Source organism: Cinclus cinclus, chromosome 6 (assembly GCF_963662255.1).
Source record: "Cinclus cinclus chromosome 6, bCinCin1.1, whole genome shotgun sequence".
NCBI classification, from domain to species: domain Eukaryota; kingdom Metazoa; phylum Chordata; class Aves; order Passeriformes; family Cinclidae; genus Cinclus; species Cinclus cinclus.
The window spans coordinates 59,286,919-59,306,039 of record NC_085051.1 but is presented as its reverse complement, the minus strand read 5'-3'; the positions used below and the strand labels follow the sequence as shown (position 1 = coordinate 59,306,039).

Here is a 19,121-nt window from a genome sequence, read left to right as displayed (position 1 = left end):
GCAGTCTGGTTGAGTTGATACATTTGTTTTCCTAAGCTGCTGCAGTGTTCAAACCTGGTGATAAGACGGGGAATTTGGTGGGACCGTTCCCTGAGCTGCTGTCCGCGGCTGAGAGGATGTGGTGCTTTCTGCTGCCAAAACCTGAGTCCTTCCCACGTCTTGTGCAGAAAGGCATATGTTTGGGGGTGGTTTCAGAGAGGGAGAAGAGCACGATTAGGGTTTTAACTTCCTCTTCTGTTTTGTTTCTCTGTGCATCTGTATTTCAGTTTTTTGGGCTGTACCCGACTCTGTGCAAAACTTAACAAATCGGCTGCAGCTCCTTCTGCTAAGGATCAGCCTTGATACAGAAACAGTGGTAGTTAAAAGGCAGTAAGTATATCTGCTAGCTTAAATGCTGGGTTTTTTTTTTCCTCTCTTTTTCTTTTTCTTTTTTTAATTCACAAGCACAGCTTTTTACTCCTCACACAGTAGGAATTTGTCAGGAGCTTGCTGGCATTAATAGTCTATTTCAGCTCTTTTCTATAGCCCAGCAGCTACAGAGCAAGGGAAAAAGCATGCTTTGTATGGAGCTGTGGTTGGGTCTGTGCTGCAGTGCCCATCTGAACTTGGCTGTGTCTATTTTGTCAGCTTTTGCTTCCCTCTAGTAGTTGCTGGTCCCTTCCTAAACTCACGAAATCCCACCATACAATGCCTGTGCTGGAATCAGGATTCTGGCTTCTCCTGACCTGAACCACTACTCTTGATGGATTTGCTTCTTGAGCTCTTTGCTGCAAACAAGATATCTTTGGGTTTTAATTCTTTGTCTGGTTTTTGTCTTTTACTTCTCAATTGATCTCCGGAGAAGTGGGACTAGGACAAACATGTGATATCATTAACCAGGGATCCATGGAGAGGGTTTCAGCTATTGGAAAAGTGAGTGGCATTCTTGAAATGGTGTGGTTGCATTTATTTGGGTGTGGATATAATCATGTTTCTGTGATACAGTTCCTGCTGAGTTTGAAATGCTAGTGCTAGTAAAGCCAGAAGGAGAGCCAGACAAAAGATTGGAGAAAAGTCAGAATTTCAGTGCCTCTTAGGGATGGTTCATGGGAAAGTAACAATTTTATGTTTGTTTTTCCTAAAGCACTGGGCATATGCTTTTTCTTCTCTGTGAATTACTGTTTGTGAATATATATCTTTACAGCATGAGAACATCAGAAACAGCTGGTTTTGTGCCTAGGTTTCACTCATAGAGGTAGGTCCTCGTTAGAGACTCTGGGTAGTCTGGTGAAAATGGTGTTTAATTACAAAGCTTCAATTTCTGCTGTTGATCATAGCAGCCTAATTCCTGGTCCTCCTGAATCCCTGGAGCAGGGGACATGCTCTCCTCCTCCTGCTCTGCCTCTGCCCTGCCTTCATCTGTTCTACCCCACACATTTCTTAGCCTTGTGTAGAGCTCAGCAGAGAGTTCTTCATGAAGGCTGGAATGTGTTTATATAATATTTTATATATTATTTTAGGCTCCTGCTACTCAAATGTAGGCAAACACTTAACCTCTTATTTGCCATCATTAGACAAATGGTGGAATTGCTGTAGCAGACGTCAAGTCAGGTGGATCTAAAGCAGCTTCTGTTTTTTTCCTGCCTGGAAGGTTCATCCTTTGTCATTTTCCTGGCAAGTGTGGCTACCAAGAGCAGGTTTTCCAGGCCAGGAGTGTTTAGTGGGAGCATTGATTGTGAACCACACCAGTCAAACAGTGCTGAGCTGGGCATAGAGGGGATTCTTCTGTGTTGGGAAGGGAGTGATGTGAGAGGCTCAGTCTCTGCACAGTCTGGGGTAAGGCAGCAATAGGAACACTGGGCAGAGCTGCTGAAAAGGAGAGAGCAACCTGCTGCACTAAATCACGGTTCTCTGGGGACACAGTTCCATAGTTAGCATCCTCAAATGGCATTCCTTTATTACAGCATCATTGTGCACAGTCCTCTAGAGAGGAAGCAAATGGTCTCTAAAACAATCTGCTGGTGGCTCAGGCTGGAGTATTTGAGGTTTTCCAGGGCTCTTTTGCTGTGTCATTCTTCCCTTTAATGTTCCAGCTTGAAGGTTGTTGTTCTTTCTCCGTCAAAGTGTGTTAAAGTGCCGGTAAGAGTGTCTGCTCCAAGGACAAGGTGGAGAAGGCAGCAGCCCAGGGAGAACAAGAGATACTGCAGAACAGCTTTGTTTTGGTGTAATCTGTCTTATCTGCGTGTGATGCAAAGACAGGGCAGTTTTCACAAGACCTGGAGGCTGCGTGGTGACATGTTTTCTGTCCTTTTATAAAATCCACCACGTTATTTTGATTAGAGCGCTAACGTAACTCCTGGCAGCCTCAAATCTCACTGCTAGCAGCTACTTCCCTCCAAAGCCTGATGTGGATGTGGTGCTAACAAGCAGAGAGATCTGGTGCGTCCTGTTTACATGGAGCTGGGAAGACAGCGTGTTCCATGGGAGGTGCCAAGGTAGCACTGCAGTTGGATATAAGGTGAAAAAAACTCCTGTGTGTGCAGACAGGCCGTGGTGGGTCACGTTCATTTGTGTTTGGTGGTGTTCAGGGACTCCAGATGCAATAGTGGCATGATGATGTTGAGTTCTTTTAAATCTGAATATGTATCTTTTATATCTATGCATGTGTAGCATGTCTGTGTTTGTTTACATTTATGTTTTTATATATCTATATATCTGTTCTCTCATGGGAAAGTCCATGTCCTGATCATCTGTGCTTGTGATTTTCTCATGTAGCTCTCTGTTGTTCAGTTTTTAGGTGGCAGAGACACGGTGAAGCTGAGTGTGGGGCAGGCAGAGCTGATGGGGGAGCCTGGGGTGTAGCCCAGGATGGACTGGCTGTGACGACGTGCCTTAGCTGGAGAGAGGTCGTTACCATGAGGAGTTCCTGCAGAGCTGGCCTCCACAGGGAACCACTGAATTCCACATCCTCCACCTTCCATCAAGTCAAACGGTACGAACAGACTGGCTGCTCTGCCTGCAGCTGAGGATTCAGCACTGATTTCAGCCTTCTCCTTCTCCTCTCCTGTTGTCTTGAGCTGTCACTCAAACATTTGCTCTAAATTCTGACTTTCGGGTAGTGTTTAAGTGAAATGTTGTAATGGCTTAAGGGCAGAAATGTTCTTTGACATTTTTATTTCATAATGACAACTACAGATTCACTGCAGCTGGTAGTGTACTTGCAGAAGTCCTTGGGTTTTCTAGCAACAGCTGTAAATCAGTTTGGGAAACATGGCTTTGAAGTAAAAGTTAACTGGCGAAAGGCTCATCAGAGTAGGCTTTAAAGCATGCAGGCAGCTTAAAGCAAGTGGAAATGCTGGCAGTCGTTGTTGTGGTTTGTCTTACTATGGACAAAGTAATTAGATTAGTTTAAGCTCAGATTTTGCATTGCTCACTCTCCTGTGTCTCTTATTAAGGAGAAATGCATGATTGATTTCAAACACTTGTGCTTATGTGACAATTAAGTGAACACCTCTCACTGTGTCTCCTTATAGGAACATGGTGCAGAACAAGTTGTCCTCATGCAAATGCAAGGACATGCCAGTTTGCTGGAGTTCAAACTACTTCAAAAATATATGGTGGGGTTTTCTTTTTGTTTTTGGTTTTGTTTTGTTTTTTTTTTTTACTTCTTTTTCTGAAACCAAGGCTCTTAAACTTCCTCAGTCTGGAGGAAGAGCGCCAGCTTTTTGGTTTCCAAAGGCTGTGTGGGTTTAAAGCAAACTTTTAACCTTTGTTCTTTGTGGTTGTGTAGACAGTGTATACTTGCTATGTTAGTCTCATGGTAATTTAGTGCTGGAAAAGACTTCCTGGGTCACCCAGCTCCTTACTTTCCCAAGCAGGATCTCATAATCCCTTTTGTGAACTTAGTCCAGCCTAAAAACATTTACATCTTTTCTTGCATCTTGTTTTCTCTCCTCCTGTAGATTAAGCCATTACTGAAGATGACAGATCTTGCTGTGCAATTAGAAACCTTCTTTTCATTCCCAGGCTGAACATTCATGACAGTTTATAGACTCATTTGAGTTTCTGTTCCTTTATTTTCCTTCTGCCTAAGGACTGCTGCTTATTTTCGGTGGTTTACCTCTTCTTCTGCATTCTGTAAAAGGGGGTTGTAACCTTCACCTGTGGTTTTGCTAAGTGACCCAAGTGTTCTCTAGTAGCTTCTTGAGTAGCAATTGCTGCTGTTCTCCTTGTGATGCCCCTCACAGAATATTCTCAGTCCTGGCTAAAAGTGTGTGCTGTGCTCTGGAGCTGCTCTGGCTGAAGGGCTTCTCACTGCTGTCACAGCATCACTCCACTTCCCTATTTCATGGATGTCTCTGTGGTGGCCAGTTCTCCTCAGCTGCTTCCATAATTTATTGGTGTTCCTCTTGCTGGTGCATCACTGCCTGTATTTCAAAACCCTCCTCAGTTTCTGTTACTTGGAGCTTTGTGCCTCTGCTGTTTTGGAACTGCCTCTATTTTTGTGGGTGCAGAATTAGTGCTGAGGTCATTCCTAACATAATCAGATGTTCCCAGGGCTGATTCTTGAGGCATGTCTTTGGTTTCCAGGCTGGTATTTTCTTATTCAGCATCACCTGGGGCTGTCTGCTGCTAAGCCAGCTCCTTTGTCTCTTTTCCCATTCCTCTGCCAATCTGTCTTAACCACTAAATCTCTTTGTGCTCTCTCAAGTCCATGTGGGGAAGATATAGTAGATTGGTCTAAAAAGATGGCTTTTTTTTGAGAACCTTGAGGTTAGTCTGGCATATTGAACTATTCCCTCTTCCCCTTTTTCTCTGTGTCACATTAGTGCTCTTTGCTTGCAAAGCACCTTTATATTGGAATCAGAATATGAGCCCCGGAGAGGCTGCAATCATTCTCCTTCTCTTTCTCCCCTGCAGTGCCCCCTCCAATGTGCCACATGTTTATTATCTCCTATTGTTGCCTTTCAAGAGGTTTATAAATCCTGTTTCTTGGCCTGCAGTGCATGAGCCTATCTGGTTTGGATTCTAAAACTGGGATGAGCCAATCCTCATTATTTTTATGAAGCTCTCTAATCTTCCTCCTGCCAATGCTCTTGTTCAGATTAATGCCTGGGCTTTTGCCCTCATCATCACTCTTACCTCCCCTCTTTAAAAATGGTGCAAAGTCAAATTTGGTATTTTGTGTTGTACTCTTGATTTCTGCCCTTCCCTTCCTTGCAGCCCTGTTTCTCTTTTTTCTCACAAACTTAAAAAAAAAGCCTTTCACAATTTTTTTTCTGTTAAATATCTCTGCAGTGACTTCACATTGCACCAGTTCTCATGTTTATTCCTGGACTTTTTGATTTCTAGAGGTACAAGTTTCCAAGTGATGTCACCTGAAACTTGTGTCTGCTTCTGGTATCCTTCACAAAGAAGGATCACATCCAGTTGGAGTTGTTTTGGATCTTGCTTGGGATGTGTTCTTAATAATGAAAACACCACCTGACTCCTGGAGAATGTTGTGTGAAATCCTCCCCAGCACGGCTGACTTAATGAACCAGTTTCTTTCAGTTTTGAGTTTCAAAAGGGCAGTAACCAAGCCTGATAACTTGCCTTCAGCTCTACTTTTGCGTGGTTTTCCTTTTGAATGCTGAGTCTGTTACTGATCGTGTGGTCCAAGGTTAATTTCTGTAACCTTTCATGTGTTCTCATTAAATATGCACAAAAATGAAGGTTATAAATAGCATCACTCTGTGTTGGTTCGTTAACACAGGAAATTTCTTGCACTGTGATATGAAGAAAGATCTTAGTCCTCTTGCACTTTATAAATCAGGGAACAAATTAATAAAGGTAAACCATTTCCAGAAGGACACTTGTCATTTACCTGTTCTGCTCTGGGCAGCTTTCAGCAGAAGCCCTGTGGAACCACCAGTTTTTGTCTTGCTGTCCCTGTCATTTCCCCTTACCCTGTCCCACCACAGCCACGTGTGCCATCCCATCATCTGAGCTACACATTTCTGAGGCGGCTGATAATTTGAATTCCAAATATTTCAGTTTATTTCATTCCCTTCTGCTTTGTCATCTGTGCCATGTCTGGCATGGTTGGGAAGCAGAGCTATGAGCTTGCTGAGGCTCAGCACAGAATTGCTGCTGCATTCTCCCTTCATGGTGAGTGCTTTTGTACAAAAGCCTGGCAAAGCAGTGGCACTTTTTCCTGTACAGAATTTAGGAAGTAGCCAAGACAGCCGTGCTCTACTGAAGGGGGTGTGTGTGTGTGTTTAGTGTAAAACACATTGAGAACATTGATGGGTGGGAGCCCTCAAAGTGGAGTGATCTGTGTTGGGTTTGGGGGTGCGTTCTGTCACCAGAACCTCTGTGTGCTGCAGGTGATGGGCTTTGTGGCATGGATTTTCTGGCTGTACTGTGTGCAGCTGTATTTGGGTGTTGTCTCCCCCAGAGTCAGGTTATCTGAGCACCTGACACAGGTGAACAAGCTGGGGAGGGACCCAGCATTAGGAATTGGGTTCTTACAGTGCACTGAGCTCCTCAGCTCTGCTGGGCCAGCTCTGCCCCACAGTTTTGGCATTCTTCCAGTTGCCCCAGGCTGACCACTGGAGCAGAGAGCTCTCCTTCATCAGCCACATGCCTTCTGTTTGCCTTCAAATCCCACTCTAATCCTTGCTGGCTCTCTTTTTTGCTTCAAGAGGCATTTTGGAGGTATTGGGAGGGCGGGTCAGGAGCAGTGGCTGCTCCAAGGGGAGTGGGTTTTCAGGAAATCAGGTGCTTCCATGGCTGCCAGAGTCGAACCCACCCCTCCTCTGGAGCTTCCCAGCCCTCCTTTCTCTGAGCTTGGACCCTTGCCATGCTTCAGAACAAACTCCATGAGTAGCAGAGCTCCTTCCATCCCGGGACTTTCCCGCCCCAGCAGAATCCATGGAATGCCTTTGAAGCAGCTCTCTGTCTGCTTTGCCTTGCCCTGGCAGTGCAAAGGGGATGGAAATGGTACTGGAGATTGAGCCCAAAGGACCCATGGAGCCCTTCCAGAAATAACAAGTGGTTGACGATGGTTAACTCCCATTCAGTACTCAGTCCTTGCGGATTGTCAGTGTCCTTTATGGAGGAAAACCATGGACAGAGAACTGGGATTCCAGGGAAGAGGAATGCTTTGCCAGAGGTGTGGGATTTTTATTTTTGTTGATATTTTGAAATCTTGTTTTTTGGCTCCTGCCTTGTGTTAGTATGTCCTGTGGGGTTTTTCAGAGTTGTAGTTGGCACTGGGTGTGCAGTCAGCAACGCGAGGAGCTTTTGTCGACTGGAGTTGGTGTTTACAAGGAGAAATCCATAGGAAACTTGGGGCTTTTGATGGAAATTTTCACCCTCATAAAACCTACCAGTGCTTTGCCCAGAAAACTTGCAGTGTGAATATGCTGTTTGTGAAGATCAGGCTTTTTTGTCGTTGTTGTTCTTGCTGGCCAGAGGAAATCTTTTGGATTCACTGGGCATTATCAGAGTCCCTGAGCTGGGAGCTGCAAGGGGAATTAAGGCTGGCTGTGGACCTTACAAAGGAGTTGTGAAAACTGAGTCTTTTCTAACAGTTTTTCCCTCCAGCTCTGGAGTTTCCGCTAAAGCAAATATATTATTGTTTTAGGCTGCTGTGATTTAGAACATACATAAATACAAAAGGATGCTGGAAGATTCTGGCCAGCTTGGCAAGTAGTAGTCATGGAATGATTTGGGTTGGAAGAGACCTCAAAGGCCATCTCATTCCAACCCATTGCCATGGGCAGGGACATCTCCCACTAGACCAGGTTGCTCCAAGCCCCATCCAGCCTGGAATTGGACATTTTCAAGAATGGGGAGTCCACCAGTGGGTTATGGGTCTTCCCTTGGGTGGGGAGGGGAGGGGTGTGTGTGTCTGAGCTCATATAAAGGAATATATTTCTGTATCAACAGTGTGTAGTAACCAGCTTGATAAAACTGCAGTGGAAACAAGCTGTAGTTACGACTTGTAAAAACAGCAGTGTCATTCCAGCAGTGCAAGTATCCTGTTTTTCAGACACAACTGATTAGAAATAGAAAAACCGGCCCCTTTATTTCATCAGCTTAAGGATGGAATAACAGTATAAAGGCAGCACTGCTCGTTGTTTCAGTGCTGATCATTCCTGGCAGAAGTCTCTCTTATCAGCAATTTAAAACCGCACATTTGGGATTGAAAACCTTTTATGTTTGCTCCTGTGGACTTCTGAAGAGTCATTGTCTCTAAAGATAAAATTAGAGAGCTTGATAACTTAAAGGGTGGAGGAAAGCAAACAGAATTATTCTGGAATGAAGTGTCATAGGGAATATGTGACTTAAGCTTTTAACAACTATTTTTGGTGGTTTTAAATATTTAAAAGCTTACCTGCAGCTGCCACAGCTCTCTGCTTGCCAGCACTGAGAAACAGGGGGAGTCTGTGGGTGGGGACTGGGCTCTGGTTCATCTTCAAAGTAATTTCTGCTGGGAAGCCTTGTTCTAATTGTAGGAGCTAGAGATGAACTGTACTGCTGATGTGCAGGGAAGAAGCTGTGATTGCCTGAAAGTTCATTCTCAATGTCCACAGCAAAGGGCTTGGTGGGGGCTCATTTTTTCCAAGTGACACTTTCAGGTAAGGCCCATTGCTAAGATGGCTTTTAAAATGAAAGTTCTATTCCCTGCTGCTGGAAAACTTGGAGGCAGGTGGCAGCTGGTCTCATGGAGTTTGCAGTGCTCTTTATAGCTGTCTGAAGTTATTAGATGAAGGTTTTCTTTAAATCCGGATCCATTAAAACATGTGCAATGAACTGAATGCTGAATTCAAATGAGCCAATTATTCTGGCAGTAAAACTTCTGACTAAGGCATAATTTTATGTAAATTATAACTTTTCAACCTTAAAACGGTATTGTTGGCTTAGCCAGGGACGAACTGAAACATAGGAAATATAACCTTAAACAAAAAATCTGTAATAGGTGAGGCAGAACTTTACCCTTTGTCTTTCTCCATAGACCAGAAATAGCTGGGAGCAGCTGAACCAACTCTGCTGGCTGAACATGTCCCCTGAGCCTGTTGGGGTAAACCAGTTTGGTTCTGTTTTTATTCATATAATACCTGGTCTCACCTCCATTTGCAGCTTCTCTTAATGAAGGGTGTTGAGCTGATTGTCCTGCTGGATTCCTGAAAACTGCTTGAAGAAAGGCTTTTAAAACAAGCTCGGCTCATCTTTCAAACACCTTGGCATGAAAACTCATGAATGAAATTTGATCTTCTGCTCCTGGCTCAGGAGATTTCAGCATGCAAAGTCGTGTTTTAATTGTATTCACCTCTTCTCCCCAGGGTACAGTGGCGAGCAGCCACTGGAGCTTTTTTGTCTCTAGTCTGGGAAATGTCCTTCTGGAAGGGAAGGGAGGGGAAGGCTGCAGGCACTGTTCTCTGCAGCAGTTTGCTGCAGTGCTTCACCTGCTGCTCTTCTGGGCTGGGCTTTGGCCAGGTCACATCAGTGGCCTGACCCTGCTTCATTGTGAAGTACAACCAGAATGCAGCAGCTCCTGTGAAAAATGAGGCCAAAGCAAACTCCAGCAGACCTGATTTCCCATTCTTCTCTCCATGCATCTATTTCAACGCCCCAAAGTTCTATTTTTATGAGATTATTTTAGTTTTTAGCATCCAACTGAGGAGGCAAACAAAGTGGCTCAGTTGCATTTTGCAGAGGAGACTAAGGTGGGAGGTGACCCAATTCCAACAAGCTGGAATTGGCACACACAGGAGGGGAGAGAATTAACCTAGGGGCTGGGTAGATGTATCTGCAGCACTGGGATCTTACCCCCACAGACTCTAGGTGAGATGCAGGTGGTTTTGGCATTGTCTGGTTGCAAGAGCCAGGTGATGGCCTCCCTAAAATATCCAGAGGGAAGGAATGTGACATCTGCCTTTCCAGCAGCTGCTTCCTGGCCTTCAAAGCCCTGCTTTGGACCAAAGGGGTGTAGAAAGGTGAACTGAGCCCTTCCTCTTGATGTACCTCCCCAAAATCTCTGTGCCTGCCTCCCTTCTTGTCACTAGGGCCAGAAGGAGGAACCAAACCTCCAGGGAAAGCAGTGGTTAGGCAGCATAGCTGCTTCTAGTCCTGGAGGCTTCCTCTGCTTGGGCAGCATCATTTATAAATTTGTTGGACTTCACAGATGAGTGAATTGAGGTTTTTAGTTAAAAGCTGGTTTTAGGCTAGCAACCTACAAAGTTGCCATACTTAAACAACTCTCTTGGTGCTGGCTGTCAAGGGAAATGTGTTCAGTGCCTGGATGTGTCAGGCATGTCAGCTCATGAAGAACGTGGCATTGTACCTGCTGCTCTTCAGCTCTCAAGCACAGATCATCCCTGAGGAGGAGGCCTTTGAGTGCAACAACTCAAAGATTACCATGGAAATGTAATCTGCAGTTAGTTCTGTAATGTGCTTATGTGATACTCCTGGGAGAAGAGCCTGGAGTCTCCTGGTGGTTGCATCCTGTGTGGCAGTGCCCTGGGCTCTGGCATTCCTGAGCTTTGAGTGGAAGGTGACTGTGGAGGTGTGACAGGATAGAGGAGTCTGGAGCTACTGCTGCAGTGTCAGCATCATCCAAGAGGTCCTTCACAGCTCTGGAGTTCCTGACTACAAAATCCCATCTGTGAGAGTTGGTGTCCTCAGCTGGATGTCACGCTGCTGTCGCTTTGGGGAGGACATGTGATGTGTAACATCAAAACCCAGATGGGAAAGTCACCAAATTTGCCATTAATCAATATGCTAAAGGAAAGGTTGCATTGCCCAGAGAAGCTGTGGTTGCTTCATCCCTGGAAGTGTCCAAGGATGGGTTGGATGGGACTTGGAGCAACCTGAGATAGTGGAAGGTGTCCTGCCCATGGAAGGGAGTGGAACAAAATGAGTTTAAGGTCCCTTCCAGCCTGAACTACTGTGTGATTTTGGGTGATACTAGGAGATTATATACCCCTGGGATCTCTGATTGATATAATTACTCTTGCTAATTTCCCTTTTGAGCTTTAACCACATTTTATCTATTGAAAGAGAGTGTGTGTGGTAGCTGATGTCCAGATAAAGCCTGTGACCCGTGCATGCCTTACAACTGGATTAGGGAATGAACAGGCAGAAGGATGGCTCTAGCTCAAGAATGAACCACTAGCTATGTTTTCACAACGGATAGAATTTAAACTGTAGGATTTCTCCTTGCAACTGCCTGGAAACAGATTTCTCTAATGGGAAGTTCTCTCCTAATGCAGGAGGTTCTTCAAGGGTGGATATTGCAGCCTTGGTGGCTCTTTTCCTTTCTCGTGTGGTTCCTCTTGAGGTGTGGGCTGTTGCCTGCTCTGGGCCACCTTCTCTAATTCCAGCCAGGCATATTTTGCAACTATAACTTTTTCCCTCTCTTGTTTTTCCAGGGTTTCTGGTATGCACTTAAAGCCATATCTCAAGTTACAGAAGAAAGAGCGATCCCCAGAAATAAGCCAGGATTCCCTGCGAGGCCACCAGGGACCAGCACAAGGAGAAAAGTACACCAACTGCACCAAACTGAGCGTTTTCCCAAAACCCTCCCTCGTGGCTCCATCTCAAAAGCTTCTGGGGATTATTTATCCAAATACTATGTGCAATAGGAACGGGAAAGGCCCAGGGGACGGTCCCAGTGCAAGGGAAAAGAAGAACGCCCTGTCCGCCACGATCCACCAGGGAGAAGAAGGGGAAGGGCCGCTGGATGTCTGGGCTGTGGTGAAACCCGGCAACACCAAGGAGAAAATCGCCTTCTTTGCAGCCCAGCAGTGCAGCAGCAGCACCCGCACGGGCTCCATGAAAATCAAGAGCACGTGGGACATCGACGGGAGAACGGCCAAACGCAGGAAAAAATCGGTGGATCTTAAAAAAGCCAAAATTCAACTGGAAAGGATGAGGGAGGCGAACTCCAGGTGCTCCCAGCCGGAGCCTTTCGCCTGCGGCATCGAGCACTGCTCGGTGCACTTCGGCAGCGACAGCGGGGAGGGCGCGTTCCCGGGCCGCTCCCTGTCGGTCATCGAGATGGTGGCCTTCCTGGAGCAGCGGGCCGGCGCCCTGCTGGTGGACTGTGCCAAGACCTGCGCGGCCTCCTCTGCCACCAGGCTGAGCGCCCAGCACAAGGCCGCCCTGCCCGGCTCTGACCCCTTCTCCTCGGCCGGGCCGTGCGAGGCTCAGGCGGAGCGGGGCCCCGGCGAGCCCCAGGGCGAGCCCGTGCGCGTGCTGGACATGGTGGCCAAGCTGGAGTCCGAGTGCCTGAGGAGGCAGAGCGAGCGGGAGGCCGGGAGCCTGTCCCGCAACAACAGCTTCCGCAGGAACGTCGGCAGGGTGCTCCTGGCCAGCGGCACCCGGCCCGAGGCGGAGGTGGGGAAGGGGGTCCCGGCTCAGGGGGACGGCCTGGGGGAGGCGGGGGAGGCAGAGGATGGGTACGGAGGTCGCTGTGGCCCTCTGGGTGACACCGAGCTGTGGGATGGCGGCGCCTCTGCCCAGCGGCCGTTTCCTTCTGGGCTGGATACCCGGGTGGGGAATGTGAATTCGGGACTTGCCCACGCAGTGTTGGCGATGGCGGCTGGCAGGAATGACACCGAAACACGGATTGAGCCTCCCAGGGCTCTGCTGTCCCCGTGTCCAGCTGCTGCCATGCTGCCACCCGATCCCTTGCAGAGCAAGAACGCGACTGTTGATTGTACTTCGAAAGAGCCTGTGATTTTCCCAAAGCATCCTGCTAGAAAGGAGCCCTTATGCATCAGTATATCAGTCACCAAGACAGAGGAAGGGTGCAGGAAGGAGAAGCTCTCCAGTTCTGGGGAGGATTCACTCCCTGGGAGGTTGTTTTTCCTCCAGGGTGAGCAGCCTGCTGCTCATGAGCAACAGCCATGGCGGGAGAGTACCCAGGAGAAGCCGGGGGCAGTAGCCCAAAACGAGGACGAGGATGCTCTGGCATCTTCTAGGTCATGTGTCAGAAGCAGTGTCCCTACAGAGCCATCGGCCCCTTCTGTCCCTCCCACAGAAGGGGCTTTGCAAGTACTTGATCCTTCCTGCCTAAAGCGGCAGGTTTCACATGACTTTCTGGAGACCAGGTTTAAAATCCAGCAGCTTTTGGAGCCTCAGCAGTACATGGCCTTCTTGCCTCACCACATCATCGTGAAGATCTTTGGGTTGCTTCCCACCAGGAGCTTGGTTGCCCTAAAATGCACTTGCTACTACTTCAAGTTCATCATTGAGTACTACAACATCAGGCCCGCGGACTCGCGCTGGGTGCGCGACCCTCGCTACCGGGAAGATCCCTGCAAGCAGTGCAAGAAGAAATACGTCAAGGGGGACGTGTCCCTGTGCCGGTGGCACCCCAAGCCCTACTGCCAGGCTCTGCCCTACGGGCCTGGCTACTGGATGTGCTGCCACCGCTCTCAGAAAGGCATCCCTGGCTGTAAGTTGGGTCTCCACGACAATCATTGGGTCCCTGCCTGCCACAGCTTTAACCGTGCGATCCATAAGAAAACCAGAGGAGCGGGAGCAGAGGTGGAAGAGGAATATTAGTGCACAAACACTTTCCTGCAAGATTGTTTGGGATAGGAGGAGGAGATTCTCATGCCTTGTGCTGTTTACAGTGTATATAATTGTCGTGATTTTTTTTTTTTTTCCTCCCACAGGGCTATGAAACTGCACATACTCAAACACAAGAGCCTTTACCTTTTAGATTAAAAGAGAGCTTTTAGTCCATCTCTGTAAATAACACTATAAAATCTAATTGTACATACAGAGTCTACAGCTGGCTGAACAAGGTAACCCCTACAATGCAGCTATCCCAGTGTTGCGGCTATAGGTGTGTGTGTTTTTAAGTGTCTCGTTTCAAAATCTGTATATCCTGTATAATATATGAATGTTTCTGAGAAGAAACTCTAAATAGGTAAAGGTAAACTTGTTTAAAGAAGCTGCAGCCAACTTAACTGGACAACCTGAAACTTCAGGCTATAGAATAAATCCATTATAGTAGTGTGGCAATGGATTAAAAAAAAAAAAAAAGAGAGGGATATTATTGTATAGTCAGAATATAAAAAAAGTTCTTGTCTCCCTTACCCATGTTGTCTGGTTGGGTTTTTTTTTTTTTTTTTTACACATAAATAAAATGTGCATTCTAGATCTGCCTTACCAGACTTTCTCATGTAAGACTTTTGGCCCAAAATAAAAATGCTGTAAAACAGGTGGCAGAAACTTGGTGCTGTGCTGTAGTTCAGATGTGCAATGTGCTTTCTGTAGCAAACCGGTCCTCCTACTAAAAAGGAAACAAAACCCCTACAAAGCTCTAGTACTTGGAGAACTCCCTGCTGTAATATTCAGATTCCAGCTTTTCTTTTCCTGCCTGCCAGCCCTGTGGGCAGCAGAGGCTCTTTTCATCAGGAATTCTGGTGCTAGGTGTGTAAAGCTTGCAAGAACCAGGCACTTTCTGGTCCTCTTGCTTCTTGGCTCTTGTGTGGGCAGCTGCCCTGTTCCCTGGGTACTCCTGGAGAATGGAGCGTGGCTCCAGAAGGATGAATGTGGAGGTGCCTTGGCTCTCTGCTGTGCTGGAAGCTTTCCTATCTGTGCTGTATGGATTCTTTTCCCTTGCAAGAAGAGTCCTTGCAGTGCCCTGCTCTGCTGCCTCTCCTCCCAGTGCTGTGGGTCGGTGTTTCCCAGGGAACTGCAGAGGTTTGCGTCGGATGAAGGGCGATTCCTCGCACTCAGAACGGGAGCGGATCACCCGTGGCAGAATTTCCCTGGATCCATCCCTGTCCGGCCGTGCTGTGAGCCAGACCTCAGCCTCCCGTTACACCCCTTGGAGGGTGGATGGTTTGGAAGCCTGGAAATGGACCCTGGCCAGTCCAGCAGCCTCGGCCAGCTCCGTCAGGGGAGCAGATCCCGTTCTCCAGGGAGCCCAGCGGAGCGTGGCAGCCGTGCCTTTGCCTGGCCACATCCCCTCTCTGCCCACACTTGCTGCTCCTCTGCCCCTTCTCAGGGGCTCCTGATGGACTCCTGGCTCTCACCATTCTGCCTGGAGCAGCCAAAATCTCTGACCCTGGTGCAAGAACAGCCAGTGCCACCTTCCCGTGGGGCTCCTCTGCCCTGTAAACCCCAAGGAGCTGCTGGAAAGGGCAGGGATGGGGTGGCCCTGCACCTGGCTCATCGTGTTCTCTGTCCTTTGGTGCTGGAGCAGCAAGGTGTGGAAAACTGCTGGCTGTGGGGGCCGGGCTGAGCCACCCAGCTTCACCTGCCCTGGGCTCACAGGAGGTGACTCGCCTGGTTTTGGAGCGTCAGGAGGAGAAAAGAGGGCTTGAAGATGGATGCTTTTGTTCTTATCCTTAGCAATGGGGAAAGAAAAATTGAGCCCTGGCAGCCTGGAATGTGGGTTTGGTGAGCTCAGGCTTTTCAGAGATGTTTAAAGGATGTGCTGGTTTTGTATTTTACCTTCACCTGCTCCTGCCACCCCTCCCGGAGCTGCTCAGCCTCCCTGCACTGCAGACGTGATGACAAGCAGGAGGAATGAAATTGGGAATCTTAAAAAAGGGTGTGGCCGCCTTGTACTGGGCTGGGAAGAGGGAGAGGAAAAGCCGGATCCCTCCTTAATCCCTGACTTCATCCTCTAACGGGGTGCAGGCTTCACCCAAACTTCCATCTGCTCCCTCAGCTGTGCCTGGACCAGCAGCAAAACAGCCTCCGGGTCGTTGTTTTGGCAAAGCCATCGGCATCAAAGGCCTTCAGTTGAATTTTGATTAGGGGAAAAAGGAAAGAAGCTGCTTTCCTGCCCCCCCCACCCAAGACTGGAAAACTTGAGGCTGACAGCAGCGAGGAAAGTCCCTGCGAGGCTGGAATGGAGTGGCAGAGGAAAATATTTTGTAATTAGATAAGGGGCCAGTGAGGTAATTTTATTTGGAACAGGGTGTGAGATCTTGGTAACTTTTGTTGAACAAGGGGAAAAATGAGGATAAAACAGTATCATGAGGCTTTTTTTGTTCTTGGAGCAGGTAAATCCAGAGGACAACTTGCTGTCTCCCCTACCCCATCCCTGCCCTCCCCCCAGGCTGGCTGGGGAGCGTGGGCTGGTTTATACATCATTTATTATGTGGTCTGCTGGAACTGTCCCTCCTGCACAGCATTGCTGTTAAAAGTTGTTTCACAGAGCAAGCTTTTGCATCCAGAAGTGGGTTGGTTCTGAGTGTTGCCATGCTGAGCTGACTGCAGGCTTTTTTTTTTTTGTCCTGTAACGGTGTAAAATGCAGATTTCTGTTTCCTTAAGGGATGATTCAGGGAGAAGCCAAGGTCTGATGAATGTTAGGGTTTTGGGGTTTTTTCCCTAAGAAGCAGTTAAAAAAAAAATAAAGTCTAGTGTTGGATTTACAAAGTTCAGTGTTTAGAACTGAGGATTAAGGACTGCACCATGTGCTTGACTTCCTTGCCGGGGAGCATTTGGAGTGTCTGGACTGAATTTCCAGATAGACCTGCGAAGAACTTGTAATAACATTTCCATTGTCCATAAGCTTCCAGTTTTCATCAAGCTCTGGGGCTCTCCTGGCATGCACAGCACAGAGAAAGCTGCCTGTGGCTGAGCCTTGTGGTTGGGCTCTTGCACCATCCTGGCTGTTTCTGCATCAGCTTTTCCCTTTGCTGGGCCCTGTTCCCTGTGGAAAAATCCTGGGATGCTGCAGCAGAGTTCAGTTCCTTGTGTTGGACCCAGGTCCCTTCCTGCAGCATCTGCCCCTGTGCCAGCCCCTGGAGCTGTTGGTGAGGCCATGGAAAAGCTCCAAGGGCTGGAGCCCCTCTGCTCTGGAGTCAGGCTGGGAGAGCTGGGGGTGCTCCCCTGGAGAAGGATCCAGGGAGAGCTCAGAGCCCCTTCCAGAGCCTGAAGGGGCTCCAAGAGAGCTGGAGAGGGACTGGGGACAAGGGATGGAGGGACAGGACTGCCAGAGAGCAGGGTTAGGTGGGATAGTGGGAAGGAGTTGTTCCTTGTGAGGATGGGGAGGCCCTGGCACGGGGTGCCCAGAGAAGCTGTGGCTGCCCCTGGATCCCTGGAAGTGTCCAGGGTTGGACAGGGTTTGGAGCAGTCTGGGATAGTGGAAGGTGTCCCTGCCCATGGCAGGGGTGGAATGAGGTGATCTTTAAGGTCTCTGCCAAGCCAAACCATTCTAGGATTTCACAGGTGGACAAAACTGCACTGACAGATCCAACCTGTGTCTCGACTCCCACTTCTTGCATGGTGGAAATGGTGCTGAAGCCTCACCCGAGGCTGTTTCTCCTTCCCTGCCTTTGGCTGGTCCAGGCAGTCCTGGTGCAGGGACAGCTGAGGACATTATCAGGCTGCCCTCCTGCCACAAACCAGAATTGGCAGAGGACAAAAGCTGCTGCTGGTTCTGCTCTAGCAGAAGTGGCCCGAGTGTTCTGTCTGCACAAGCTGAGCTCAGGCCCAGACTTTGCTTTGTCCCTGGCCATGACCTGACTGTGCTGTGACCCAGGCCATGAACTGCCCCAGCTCTGTGTGCACGAGCCCCAGCTGGCTGCTGCTCCCACTCCCGAGTGTCCAACAGCCAGGAATTACCAGGCCATCGGTCCTCCCCATGCAGTATGTCACAAAAAATGGAGTGGGAAGGGTTGTTTCTCCCCTTGTCCAGCAGCCTGTGAACCACGGGCTGCCAGGGCTCATGGGCAGAGCCTGCTTGGCCCTTTCCCATTTCCCATCCCTGTCGCTCTGACACTGCTCCACTTCAATAACTCCATCCTTCAGAAAACACCTTCTTGCATCCTGAAATGAGCTTGTAACGAGGAGCCTTTGCATGCAGAAGGAATCCAGCCCCTTCAGAAACTTCCCCCAGCACAGGAGCAGCCCCGAGCCAGGCTCACCCAAGAGGTTTATCCGTTTACATGTACATAGAGGGATGTGTGTGTGTGTGTGTGTTGTGCAGGACTCCACCCCCTGCTCCCATGGAGATGCAGTTATGTTATGTAAGAGTATTTTTTTAGAATGGGTATTGCTTATTCCACCGCTGTACGACTGATTGCACTGTAACAGGTCTGGTCCCTGTGATGCTTTCAAGGCTGGAAAATTCTTGTGTACTTTGCCCAGCACGGTGAAAAACAAACCACACAGAAGTAACAGTCATAAATATACAACTTTAAAAAAAATTACTGTTAAAGATTTATTGCAATAATACAATAAAATTTAGAAGAAAAAAAACCAAAATGAAACAAAAAACCAATTTGTGTTTAGTTACATATTAAGTCTGGAAGTTGTGAGAGAGGGGCCACGAGTTTCCCCAGGTGAAAAAGCCACCCTGGGTGTCCCACCCAAGACCCTGCACAGGCACCTGATTTTCGGCACAGGGCTGGGCCCCCGAAATCAGGATCTTCCTTGGCAGCCCAAATTGGCCACCCAAGGTCACTGGTCATGACCAGAAGCCCTGGCCCGAACTGAACTTCCATGTTCATGCTACACAAAATGTTCTGTAAACTCTCAGCTGGCTGCCTTCAAATATCTATAATTACAGATAGTCCTGCCCTCCTCCCCCCCCCCCCCCCCCCCAAACAAACTGGGAAATTAATTCTGCTGATTGCACTCAAGGTTTGGACACAAACACTTCTTCCTCAGCTACACATGTGCAAAACACTTAAAAAAACCACCACAACCTCGTGTTCTGTTACAAAAAAAAGGTTCCATGTCAATCCCCACCCCAACACATTTGAACACCCTCACAGTGCCCTTGTGCACTCTCAGAGGATGACAGGGTTGAAAATAAATTATTTTGGAAAACATGGATAGGAAGTATATGGCTTAGAAAAGTTATTGTGTTGGATTTTCTTTCCCTAAGTTCAGTGACAGTGCACGAAGCTGAGTCATGGCCTGACCTTCTGGGGCTCAAAGCACAAAGGCAGCAATGAAAAAGGGACTGAAATGCCTATTAAAAAACAACAACAAAAAAAGGTATTTAGATGGTGGGGTCCAGTGCAAAATCCACAGGGAAGCAGAAGGGGCTGGGCTGTGAGCCCAGTTTCCAATACTGGCATGTGCTGGTTGCTCAGAGCTGTGAGTGATAAAGTGCTGTGAGCCAACAGAGCCCAAAGCCCCGGGCTCAGCCTGGCAGCAGGGCTGGGGA

The 19,121-nt window shown here is 48.1% G+C and overlaps 1 protein-coding gene across 1 annotated transcript; it reads left to right on the top strand.

The window, feature by feature from the left end:
* Nucleotides 1-2,799: 2,799 nt before the first annotated feature.
* On the top strand, nucleotides 2,800-18,516 carry FBXO34 (F-box protein 34). The gene is made up of 2 exons (XM_062495798.1): nucleotides 2,800-2,971; nucleotides 11,400-18,516. Exons 1-2 carry the CDS (start codon nucleotides 2,895-2,897, stop codon nucleotides 13,537-13,539), a joined length of 2,217 nt encoding a protein of 738 aa, XP_062351782.1. The 5' UTR covers nucleotides 2,800-2,894; the 3' UTR covers nucleotides 13,540-18,516.
* Nucleotides 18,517-19,121: the final 605 nt, after the last annotated feature.